At 38.2% G+C, this 13,658-nt stretch overlaps 1 protein-coding gene across 1 annotated transcript in view; it reads left to right on the forward strand.

Moving 5' to 3' along the window:
• The window catches only part of RFTN1 (raftlin, lipid raft linker 1), a 135,760-nt gene that overhangs the window by 15,386 nt on the left and 106,716 nt on the right, over positions 1 to 13,658 (forward strand). Inside the window, exon 2 of the mRNA XM_060781982.2 lies at positions 995 to 1,147. Within this exon, the coding sequence (XP_060637965.2) occupies positions 1,003 to 1,147 (145 nt within the window). The 5' untranslated portion in view covers positions 995 to 1,002. The remainder of the gene's footprint in view (positions 1 to 994; positions 1,148 to 13,658) is intronic.

Genomic DNA, 13,658 nt, shown 5'->3' on the forward strand with positions numbered 1-13,658 from the left:
GGGGGGAAATCCATGTTCATTCTCTAAAGGGATTTCAAGATAAAAAGGGATTGTTGGAGGTTGAATCAATCCTGTGAGGTAGGCAAAGTTGAGAGGCAGTAACTCCAAAGTTTACCTATGTTTTCTATTATTTCAAAAGCTGGATGGGCATCTATTGGAGGTGCTTTGACTGTGCTTTTCTTGTCAGCAGGAAGGGGTTTGTACTGAATAGTCCTCGGGGGCTTTCAGTGAAATAGTACTGTTAAATTTATGTTAGTTAAAATTCTCAAAAAAAATATCAGTGGATGTGCAAGTTTTTCTGAAACTTGGAGGGAATGATGCCCTGGTTATGTTGTATCTTTGGAAATTTACAGACATTGCCCTTGTCATTTTTTAATGTTATTCATCAAAACTTTTTAAATTCTCAAAATCAGTGAATGAATGAAGTGTTCTGAAACTTGGGGGAGTAACAGTGGTAAATGTGTTCTAATATTGGCTTTGCGTCTGTCAGTTAGAGCTGATGTTTGTAAAACAGTGGAGCATACCACCTCATGTTCCATAGAGCGTAAGAAAAAGCACACTGTAGGCTTTCCAAACTTCAGGTCCTATTTAGGTGCTCTGTACCCCTATCCTATACTATTACTGTGTGATAGGGAGAGCACTTGGTTCTAGTATTAAAAAATGATCTCCTACTTCAGTGATTCTCAACCTGTGGGTCCCCAGATGTTTTGGCCTTCAACTCCCAGAAATCCCAACAGCTGATAAAGTGGCTGGGATTTCTGGAAGTTGTAGGCCAAAACACCTGGGGACTCACAGGTTGAGAACCACAGTCCTACTGGAAAGTGGAAGTAGGTGCTGTAACTTATAGAGATACTGTAATCCTATTTAATCATGCAGTTGAAAGGCAATGGAAAGTTTAGTAATTCTTAGAAAGATAACTCTTATTTGTGGCAAAGAAGATACTTTGAACTAACTAATCTGAGTAATTCCCCCTCTTCCTTTTTTTTGTCATCAGCTCCTGCCATGGGTTGCGGACTAAACAAGCTGGAAAAGCATGATGAAAAGCGGCCTGGTAACATCTACTCAACTCTGAAGAGGCCTCAAGTAGAAACCAAAATAGATATTTTCTATGAATATCGTTTCCTGGAATTTACAACTCTATCTGATGGCAAGTCAATTATCTATTTTTAACGTTTTCAAAACATCACATCCATGCTAATTGCTGTAATTCATGTTGATAAGGAGCAAAGACAAGCTGCCATAGCATGTCATAGTTGCCATTACGGGTCAAAACCTTTGGAGTAACCAACTCCCATTAGCCCAAGCCAACATAGCTAGTTTTGAGGGATTGTGAGCCTGTAACTCAAAATATCTGGCGGAACAAAGGCTTATTGTACACTATTATGATACCCAAGGCAAAAAATATATTTGATATTTTCTTCTTGTTTTTAAAAAAGTTTAAAATATCAGATATTTTCTTCTTGTTTTTGAAAAAGTTTAAAATATCAGATATTTTACACTATTCTAAAAATCTAGAGGTTAGCTTCTTGAAATGGCGTCATGGCATTCCATGATTTGAAACATAATTCTAGGGTCTAAATATCCTAAAGACACCAGTTCCCACCCAATCTCAGAAGCTAAGGAGGGCAGCTCTGGTTAGTACTTGGATTGGAAGACCATGAATGAATACCAGGTGTGCAGGCCATATTTCTGAGGAAGGAACTGGGGAAAGTATCCTCGAAGGTTCCTTGCCTTTAAAAAAAACAAACAATGGAATACATAGGGTCACCATAAGTCAACAGGTAAACTGATGACATACACACATAGAGCCCTTCCACACAGTTACATAATCTAGAATATCAAGATGGAAAATCCCATAATATCTGCTTTGAACTGGGTTATCTTAGTCCACATTGCCATATGTTCCAGTTCAAAGCAGAAAATGTGGGATTTTATTCAGCTGTGTGGAAGGGCCCACACATTATTCTAGATAGCATTAGGAATTAGCAACACGGGCAAGATTTTTTATTAGGACTGCGTTTTTTTGTGACGGGTGGTAGGCTATACCATCTCTTCACACCTCATATGATATGATAGCTATAGACCAGGCATGGCCTCCCCAGATTACAACCTGCAACCTTTTGGTCAACAAGCTCAGCAGCTCAGCGGTTTAACCCACTGCACCACCGGGAGTTTCTAGAAAGTGACATTTCATGTTGCATCTGTAATGATATAACATAACCAAAAAAAGAAGGGGAAGGGTAATCAAGGAATAGCATATTTTTAAAAAAGTATATTTTGTCATACCCCAGAATGTTGGCTTTGTTTTATAGTTCATATATAGTTCATCCAAACACCTCTCAGTCTATTGTGCTACACAATTTCCTAGCCAATTCAATGTTGTTTCTTCTTCTAAAATACTTGTGGTGCTAAAAATAGCTTTTTAGCAAGCAAGGTGGTCATGTTTTCTGGTAGAGTGAACAGCCATGTGAAAATAATCTAGTTGTGTTTTAATACAAATCAATATCAGATACTGTACTTTATTCATTTCCAGCATTAAACTTCCAATTGTATTTTATTTTATTTGTATTGTATTTTAAAGGAAATGCTGCAGGGCATCTGTATTTTAAAAAGTCAGCGAGAGTATGCCTTCTGTCTTAATGTATGCAAAATAAGACACAAAATAATGTACAGGATCAATTAAGACATATTTTGTATCACCGAGACATAATTTCATGTACTGAAAGGATAGAAATACACATTATTTTCAGTTTTTAGAATGTGATTAAGAGTATTGTAATTCAACCGAGTTCTTCTCCAATATTTTGATTTATATGAGTTCACTTAGTTTTCCAGCACTGGCAAAGTCCAAATATAATATGCTATATAGACAGGATTTTTAAAAAATCAGTAAGTAGGATGGAACAAAACAAATGAGAAGGAATATAATGTAATCCAGATGTTAAGACATATATGGAATGCAACAAAGTGGGATAAGTTCAAAATGAAGGTAAAATCAGTCTTGGGCCTTAGTCTAAAGAGCTTTGTGTTTTCTTTTGCGAAAATAAAATAAAACTAATGTTTGCATTTGTAAAACTTAAAAGGCTATTCCAATCAGACTAAAGTGTTTCTTCCCTTCCAGTTAAGTCAATAAAATGTAACATATATCAGTGTGTATACCATAACATGAGTCTTCTTAGCAGGAGGAAAAGGTAGTTAAAACAAAAGATCAAATAAACGTGAAGGAAATACATCTAAACTGAGCTGTAAAATATGGGTTATATAATTGCTACCATTGTTGCTGCACAATCCAGAGGTAGAGAATATTTTATTCTTGGTCTTGGCTTGAGTTAATAGAAATGTATTTAGCAAACAGTTTCGCCGGGGTTTAATCAATTCACTATGTAATAAAAGTTGGATTTTCTTTCTCTTCCTGGTTTGAAAGTGTTATTTCCTGTTTATTGGACGGTACTTACTTTATTTATTTATTTATTTATTTATTGGTGGTATTTGTATACTGCCCTTCTCATACCCGAAGGGGACTCAGGGCAGTTCTCAATGTTGGCAACAATTCAGTGCCAATGATAAAAAAAACAATATAAAACATCAAAATTGACCCTCCCCTGATAAAACAAGCAAGGGTGGGAGAAAGAACTCTTGTCTGTTTGAGGCAGGTGTGAATGTTGCAATTGGCCACCTTGATTAGCATTGAATGGCCTTGCAGCTTCAAAGCCTGGCTGCTTCCTGTTTGGGAGGAATCCTTTGTTAGGAAATGTTAGACAAGGCAAGAGTTCTTTCACCCTTGACATTCCACAGATATATAAACCCCACTTGCCTAGTTTCCAATAGACCTCACAGCCTCTGAGGCTGCCCACCATAGATCTCCAATTCTTCGCATATACTATTCTGGCTGCAATAGCCAGATGATTAAACAATATCTCTTTGTTTTGATCTTTGTCTAGGTCCAGTATTCCTAATAGGAAATATTCTGCCTCCTTTTGAATATTAATCTTTAAAATCTTTTGAATGTTTTCATATATTTTGTTCCTTTTTTTTTTGCTTTTGAGCAGGTCCAGCAAGTGTGAAAAAGTACCAATTTGTTGTTGACATTTCCAGCATTTGTTAGAGGCATTTTTATAACATTTTGAGATTTTTTTGTGGCGTAATGTATCATTTGTATATCATTTTAAGCCAGTTTTCTCTTAAATCATATGCATAGGTATATTTAATTCTTAGTTTCCAGATTTTTTCCCATTGTTCTAATTCTATTTGGTGGCCAATGTACTCCTTTATCTGTCTTGTTTCTGTAATCTATTCTAGTAGCTATATATATATATATATATATATATATATATATATATATATCTCGATAATTATTTTGTTTTCCATCTTCATAATATTATCCCAAAAAGAATCCCTGTCTGCAAAACCGATCTCTTTGTCTTTCTTTAAAAAAATCTATCATTTGTCTATAGTGAAACCTTCCTTACTTGTGAGAAAATAAAAAGTGTTTATAGCCAGGCTGTGTTTCCCCCTATGAGTGAAACACTCATCGGTCCTCTCACATGTCATGTGAGTCCTCCAGGGAAGTCATTTAGCTGTCAGCCAACGTTGAAAATGCAGCCCTACGAGGTCTTCCACTTGAGTTTCTACCATTATCAAATTAAGCTGCTAGTTACTTAAATATGTCTGCTCTGTTTAACACCAATCTGAATGTATACCTTCTCTGTTTAAAAAATTGTTTCAGAAAAGACTTATTGCAATGAGTGGCTTGGAGAATTTCTACTGCTGTATTAAATCTTTCCAAAGGATCAACTGAATGTGAATGTGATAGTAGTGAATGTGATAGCAAATAGCTTATTGGCTATGTAATAAAGGCTGTTATTGGTCCACTGAGAAAACTAGTGCAAGCAATTTCCTTTAAAAATTAAGCACACACACAAAATAGGTTTCTTTACACTATACAAAGCACAGATACGGGTTAATACAAATTAACTATGAACTACTTTAATTTTTATTTTTACTACCAAAGGAAAAATAGAAAGCTCGATTTTCAATCCCCCAGATGATGATAATATTTGCCCTCTTAATCAGTTTCAGTCTAGTCTAATGCAAACAGTATTGTCTTAATATTTATCCATCAAGCTCAATAACATAAGATTATTCTTGCTTATAATAATAATTTTTACTATTCTTCAAGAGCTATAACTGATAATCTGTGCCAGTGATCTCTTGGGTATGTAACAACAGGTTGCTAGTCTCACTTAAATTTCTCTGCTATATTTTCCTTAATCTGATCTGTAAAATTATCTTTTTCTGCTAGATTTTATATCTTCAACAGCCAATATTCTTTTAACAGGGTATCTGTGTCTTTCCACTTTTGTGCATAAAGCCTTCTTGCAGCTGTGATCTTACATTTTGTAAAATTCTTCTATATTTCTTTTTATGTTGATCATCGAGTTGTCGCAGGAAGTAAAGTATCGATATCATCTACATTTTGATATTCAGAATTTTATAGTTACACAGTGTATCCCAATAGTGTCAGCTGTTTCCAAATCACAGGGTTAATTTCACATAATATAGGTCTGGTAAAGTGGTCTTTGCAGAGTGGAAAGCTCCAGATACAGCTTCCTGGTGCGTTTCTATATGTTTTTTAAAAACTGCATGTCTGCTTCACTCTTTACTGTGTTGTTACTATAGACATAGATTTTGTTGTTCATTCGTTCAGTCGTCTCCGACTCTTCGTGACTTCATGGATCAGTCCACGCCAGAGCTCCCTGTCGACCGTCACCACCCCCAGCTCCTTCAAGGTCAGTCCAGTCACTTCAAGGATGCCATCCATCCATCTTGTCCTTGGTCGGCCCCTCTTCCTTTTGCCTTCCACTTTCCCCAGCATAATTGTCTTCTCCAGGCTTTGCTGTCTCCTCATGATGTGGCCAAAGTACTTCAACTTTGTCTCTAGTATCCTTCCCTCCAGTGAGCAGCCGGGCTTTATTTCCTGGAGGATGGACTGGTTGGATCTTCTCGCAGTCCAAGGCACTCTCAGCACTTTCCTCCAGCACCACAGCTCAAAAACATCGATCTTCCTTCGCTCAGCCTTCCCTAAGGTCCAGCTCTCACATCCGTAGGTGACTACAGGGAATACCATGGCTTTGACTAGGCGGATCTTTGTTGCCAGTCTGATGTCTCTACTCTTTATTATTTTATCGAGACTGGACATTGCTCTCCTCCCAAGAAGTAAGCGTCTTCTGATTTCCTGGCCACAGTCTGCATCTGCAGTAATCTTTGCGCCTAGAAATACAAAGTCTGTCACGGCCTCCACGTTTTCTCCCTCTATTTCCCAGTTGTCAATCATTCTTGTTGCCATAATCTTGGTTTTTTTTATGTTTAGCTGCAACCCAGCTTTTGCGCTTTCTTCTTTCACCTTGATTAGAAGACTCCTCAGCTCCCCCTCGCTTTCGGCCATCAGAGTGGTGTCATAGATACAGATTGCTAAAATGATAGCTTATGGAGCCCCTAGTGGCGCAGTGGGTTAAACCCTTAGGTTGGCAGGGCTGCTGACCAAAACATCAATAGTTCAAATCTGGGGAGAGCGGGTTAAGCTCCCTCTGTCAGCTCCAGCTCTACAGGTGGGGACATGAGAGTAGCGTCTCACAAGGATGGTAAAACACCAAACATCTTGGCATTCCTTGGGCGATGTCCTTGCAGATGGCCAATTCTCTCACACCGGAAGAGACTTGCAGTTTCTCAAGTCAATCCCACTTATGTCCAGATGGGTTCATGTGCCACAAGGCCTTGTTTCTACAACTGGAGCAGTTATTTCTTCACATAGAATCAGATTCGGATACCTTTAATTCTCTGTCACAAAAGTGACAGATTGTGGGGTGTATTGTTATCTATATTGACACAGTTTGTGTGCAGTAAAATCTAGCAAAAGATGTCATGTTAAAATATTTATATCAGTATGGAGAAGTTGCATAGATATTTAAATGAGTACTATTTTTGTGTCTTCCAGGTCCAAAGTCTCCAAATTCTTTTAAACCATACCTGGGAAATGTGGGAGTCTGTTTTCTAACACACCCCCCCCCCCCCCGGGCCATTTAAGGGCACAGGAAAGTTTCTCTCAAATAATTGGGAAGTTGACTTCTGTGTCATTTCCTGTTGAAAAAAAAGGCCTATTTGGGGCATTTAGTGTCCCCAAAAAGCCAAAAAGTGACGTTGCCCGTCATGCTCCTTACAATGTGTTGGGGAGAGGGAATTTGGGGAGAAACCACCAGTTTCTTAATCAGAACTTTTAAGGGGATATGGAATAAGAAGGAAAAATGTGAATTATTTTTCCTGTGTTGCCTAATTTAATTGTCATAACGATCTAGTAGAAATGTCCACTGAGAGAGATAGTCCTGACAAGGACAGAACTAAGTGGCTATTAGACTTAACTAAGATTAGACTGGTATGGAAGTTCTGGCTTGCTCTTTCCTTTAAATGCAGACAGAAAAATGCCATGAACATACAAGCTGAGTATCCCTTATCCCAGACACGTGCAAACTTCAGCCCTCCAGGTGTTTTGGGCCCCAACTCCCATAATTCCTTACAGCCGGTAAACTGTCTGTGATTTCTAGGAGTTGAAGTCCGGAACACCTGGAGGGCCGAAGTTTGCCCATGACTCCCTTACCCAGAATGCTTCAGATCAGAAGTGCTTTGGATTTTAGATTTTGGAATACCACATAAAGATTCATAAGCTTTGTATAAACGCCATGATGTGACATTTTTTTAACCCAAGCATTGAGATTCAGTGCAATTTTATATACAAGGATTACCATTCTGGGTTGTTGTGAGTTTTCCGGGCTGTATGGCCATGTTCCAGAAGCATTTTTTCCTGACGTTTCTGGAACATGGCCATACAGCCCTGAAAATCACAGAAACTCAGTGATTCTGGCCATGAAAGCCTTTGACAACAGATTATCATTTTGTATTTCTGTATTTTAAACTTCACCTTTCTTCCTATATTGGACTGAAGTAAGCTTTTAAGACTACTGTCAGATTGTAAAAAATGTCTATGGAACTTGGATTGCTGTAAAATTATCCAGTATTCTATGGCACACACTAAAATGTACAAATCATAACATTATGTAACAAAATGTGATTTTTTTTCTGTTCCTGGTTTGAAAGTGTTAATTATGCAGTTCTTACTTTGAAAGTAGTTGTTATACATCAGAAACTTAGTTTTTGTGGCTGCCACAAACTATGTTGATTTGGTTGAGACACTGTGAGATATTCATTGAAAAACTATAGCAAAATGTGCTGCAGGATGTCCCGCAAAAACAAAGTTTTGGCAGTTGAATAAACTTTTTCCATGTTTCTTATGATGGAGCCAACTAGGAAATGATATTTATAACTCAGGAACAAAAATAATGTAACATAGTGTAATCAGTTAGGTGTTGCAATTTTCATACAGATAATTTCATTGAATTCTGTATTAAATCATCCGATCTGCGTATATATAGTTTTTAAAGAAATTGACTAGCAGTAATAATTTATTTCTTAAAATGCTGCTTTTGTGTATAGCTGGGGGGTTGGTTTGATTTGACATAAAATTGATTAGGCAATTTATTTTTCTAGCATTGTATGTTACCTAATTTCCTTATTCCATTCTTAAAGCAAATGGAATCATAAAGAAAATAAGCATTCTCAAGATTTAGTTCCTTGTATTCAATGTCATCTAACATATTTGTCTGTACTTTTTCCTGTATCCATTGTGCTTGCATTATAGAGCGGGGTGGAGTGGTAGAACCAACAGTGAAAATAATCACATTACTAAATAATCAGTTCCCAGCCATTTGGCATGAAGAAGTTAAGTACTATAGTGTTCCAGACTGTAGGCAAACAGCATTCTGTCAGTCTAGTGGACAAACCCACTGGAGTAAAATATGTTGAGAATGGTAAAGCAAGGTGAAGGATGATATATGTCCTTCCTTGCAGCCCAAGCTATCGCATGAAGATGAAGCTATTATCCATTACAGTTATCAAATTTTTTTGTAAGGTATGTGGTGTAATATAAAATAAACTACGTGTAGTTCACCTTTGATCACTCCACACACTACCTTGCCAAAGAAAGAAAATATGCCACACAGATTGACTCATATAATGTCCTTTTATGAGAGATTTAAAATGGTCATTCTTTGTCCTTGTGGAGAATCTTTCTCTAGCAGCTCATGAAGTAAGAGCACACTCCAAACTCTGTCTCTCTCTGCTTCTCTTCAAGCACCTGCACAATTCAAGCCTGAAAAATGTAACAGTATCCAAAATTCCTAGGCTCAGCCAGCTCCCCGGGCCAAACCAATTAGCTTCGTGCATCTTATTTTAAAGTTGACATGTACACACTAACTGATATTTTCAGGCTCCAACAAGGTAGAGCTTTCCAGTGATGTGCCCGAGTTGTTTATTCTGTCTTTCCAGGACACTTAAGCAGTTGTGACAAAGCAAGAAACAAACCAAAAACAGAGCAACGTTTAAGTACTACAAGAAAAGGGAGTAGAGGAATCAATTTTGATGATCTTTTGGAACTCCATTTGAACCACATCCATAATGGGTGGGGAAGACAGAGTCTTATTTCAGAGCTGCTTCAGTGTGCAGTTCAGGAAACTGGGATAACTTTTCTTCTCCTCACGTGCTTTCCTAATGTTTGTCTCCATTACAGTAGTATTTAGCATGATCGTGGAGTTAATGAAATTGTGTCTGGCTTCCTGCAGATATATTGTTTTGTATCTGATTGTATAGAAACACATTCAGCTGTGAACTAAGAATATGGTCTGAAATTAACCATGACAAAGTCCTGTGGTGATTCAATAGCTAACAAATACCATGGGGAAGAAGCTTTTGTGGCTTCAGTGAATGTATCTAAATGATTTATATAAACATCACTTCCAAGAAAGTCCATTTTACACATTGGGCCAAGAGATCAAGAAGCTGGAGACAATAGAAGGTATGTCACATTCCCGCATACAGCAGACATTAACCTAAAATCTAAATCCATAATCAGGATGACTTCTTAACACACAGCTATGTTGTTCTAATGGTGCTTCCAGATGAACAACTCATAGCACCACCCAGTGTATCTATTCAACCTTTTTGCCCTAAACAGATTTTCTCTGGTAAGGAATAAGGGAAGAAGTGTTGGAAAAGAATGGAAGTGGCTATTTCAGAAAACAATAATGTACTATTCTTAGCTCAGTCCCAACACTCTGTAGAAATGCATACAGTCTGGTGAACATTATTAAAGAAGAGTGTGAATAATTTGGAATTGATGCTTTTAAAAACCAAATTAAGATTTTTTCAATCTGGACTTGGGCAACAATGGCCAGCATGTGCATTTTGATTGACCATCTTATGATAATGGAATTCTGCTTGAACACCCACACAACTATTGCTTCGTGATAGGCAGGTGGTGACAGCTTCCCTACCAAGAGAAGATGGAAAATTGCATCTTTTGGACTAAGATTTAATGTAAACTACAAAATGCAGAAGAATGTACATTATTTTTTATGGATGGAGTAAGTAAGTGAGTGAAACTTTTAGTGACTGTCAATCATAGAGCCAACAGAAGAAAATATAATGGCTTCTTATTGTCTGAGCAGTAAAGATTTTATTCAGTAAAATGTGGTTTGGATTGAGCTTTTTATTTTTACCTAGCTCTTCTTTGTATGATTTGGCATATAGATCTTATTCCTGCTTCAGCACATGGATAAGCTCAAACTATTACAGGCAAGGACTGCATCTAGTTCACTTTTCCAAGAGTTGCCTTTCAAGCTTGAGTTTCCTTTCATAACAGAGCTGTCCTTTTCTCACTAAGCAGTTGGTTGTTGCAGTTCTCTGTCTGATTATCTTTAATTACAATAACAGTATTTTTGCCTTATCATCCCCTGTCTTATCTTGGGGAGATGTAATAGTTCCTTTAGCTTACTAGCTTCCAGAGGCCTTGCTGACAACTCAAGGTCCTCTTGTTTTTTTAATACTTAGAATATTCAGAATGTGTGCACAATAAAATATTTGGTTTTTAAAATGACTTTCAAATGGTAGAAGATATGGGGTGAAATCAACAGGAAATCTGAAGGAGAAAACAAAAAGGTTGTAGAAACTTCTATCTGTGGGAGTACAGTGGTCCAGGGAACAATATTCATATATAATTTCATTGCTGTCTTGAAACCTAGTGACATCTCTACTTTCTTTTAACTTTTGAAAGACTGCAGTATTGCCGTAGAACAGTGATTCCCAACCTTGTTTTTTTACCAGGGCCCACTTGACTGGGTCCACTTTGACCAGGGCTCATTTTGACCAGGGCCCACTCTGGCCAGGGCCCACTTGACCGGAGATCACTTTGGCTAGGGAACACTTGACCAGGGACCACTTTGACCAGTGACCATTTTGACCAGGGACTACTCTCCAACATTAGTTCCAAAAGGGGCGGGGCTGATCAGCTCTGCGGAAAGGAGTGGAAATAAAATAAATAAAATAAATGAAGAGGAAGGAGGTTTGTGAACCGGATTTTGTTCTCACGGCCACTGTTAGGCCATGGCCCACAGGTTGAGAACCACTGTTGTAGAACAATACTGCCATCATGCCTCACATTTTGCTTATCTCTGGGACCTTGTGAGACAGTTTAGAGACAATCTTAAAAAGAAAAGTTATCAGCTATGAGTCTGGTTTCACAGCAATATATCTGATCAAAACTCTGAAGGGAGTGAGAGCAAAACAACGTTTGGAACATCTAGCCTGGCACCTCAGCAGTGTATCTTTTATAGTAAGTTTTTAACATATTAAAATTTTCAATAGTATTGTTGGAAGTAAACACAAATGAGCAAAACCCATCCATTGATAATTGGAGATTACAGTAACAATGTTAAGAATAAATATTATGTTCTGATAATACTGTATATGTTCATGAATAAGTATGAGTTGTATAAGAATTAGACTTGGTTGATCCAGTTCGTTAATTTCTTTATTCGTTGTTAATTCGTTATTTTAATACCTTTAGAAGCGATATCGACGCGTTTTGGCAACCCGGAAGTGTTTTTGCCATATCGAAGCCGCGCCCCCATCTTCCTTACGCCCCATCTTCCTTACGACTTCCACCAGTGAATCGTAAATACTGGGGGCATGGCCTTTAGGAACAGCTGTTCTTACCCACGCTCACCTCCTTTCTCTTTGCATTGGTGGCTTTGCGAGGTGGGCGTGACTACCTCCCTGGTGACAAGCAGTGATGCAGAAGAGCTGGCCGTAGCCACGCCCACCTCGCAAAGCCACCGATGCAAAGAGGATGGAGGTGGCACGCCCACCTCGCAAAGCCACCGATGCAAAGAGGATGGAGGTGGGCGTGGCCAAGCACAGCGATCCTCGGAGGTGGCTGGGGGCGAGGCCTCTGAGGAGCTCTGTGTTTGGCCACACCCACCTCTCCCTTGGACAGCTTGCCAGGGAGGAGAAAGAAATGTGAGAGATTTAAAAACCAACACTTTAAAAATCTCTCACCTTTCTTTCTCCTCCCTGGCAAGCTGTCCAAGGGAGAGGTGGGAGTGGCCAAGCACAGAGCTCTTCGGAGGTGGCTGGGGGGAGGCCTCCGAGAAGCTCTGTCCTTGGCCATGCCCACCTCTCCCTTCTGCCGCAAGGGATGGAAGGGAAACTGCGAGATTTTAATGGTTCTGGGGGGAGGGGAGGGCACCTTCCATTAACGAAACAAAGGAAACAATTTGTATTTCCTGGTAATTTCGATCTTTTTTTTAAAAAAAATTGGAAATAATTTAAAAATCGAACCTCCAGCGCCCCCTACATACGAAACAAGTTTAGAACCATTTTTTTCTTGATCAACCAAGCCTAATAAGGACCTCTTCACATTGAGGTCCATAAGCCAGGAGACAGCGGGAGATACCGCTGTAACAAATGTAATTCTGCAAACCCTCTTCAGTGTCTTACTGTTGATGTACTATAGGGTGAGAACTACAGCTTTAGAGTACAGGGTATTTCAATATGATGGAGCCAGTTTCAAAACAGTATATTTCACAATAACAACGTTAAAATTACACAAAAAGTTACAAATGGTTGAATGAGTTATCAAGTTACTATATTTTAAAAATCAGTTTGAGCCAGAAACAAAATAAAAAATAATTCCTGAAATGGAGAATATCTCATGAGGCCTTATGTTGTGTGATTGCCATCTTATGAATGAGAGGCTGAGGTTTATAAGCTGGGAGAGGAATCTACCGGTAATTATTTGAAACTATGCCTCACTTTTTTAAGTGGTAAGAATTTAATTCATGGGTTGCTGCAGAGATATAGTGATTTCAAGTCGAGTCCATCTTTTTTAAACACCTTGTATTTATACATTTACTATACTACTGAGGTATTACATATTACTGAGGTTTCCAGTACTTGGTTCTGCATCCAAAGAAATGGGCTTATAGCCACAAAAGCTAACATAAAAAGCAATTAGTCTTAAAGGTGCTACCACACTTCTTTTTCTTCCTTCCCCATTTCTTCCTTCTTTGTATTATATATCATATGAGAGATTTGCTATTTGTTAATTTGATCTTGCACTGTAATAAGAGGCTGCTTGCTGACTTACAGTGTACATATATACACTTTTTTCTGATGCCACATCCTTTTGAAATGTCTTTGATAAGATGCTGTAG

The sequence above is a fragment of the Anolis sagrei genome, chromosome 6, assembly GCF_037176765.1.
Source record: "Anolis sagrei isolate rAnoSag1 chromosome 6, rAnoSag1.mat, whole genome shotgun sequence".
NCBI lineage: Eukaryota > Metazoa > Chordata > Lepidosauria > Squamata > Dactyloidae > Anolis > Anolis sagrei.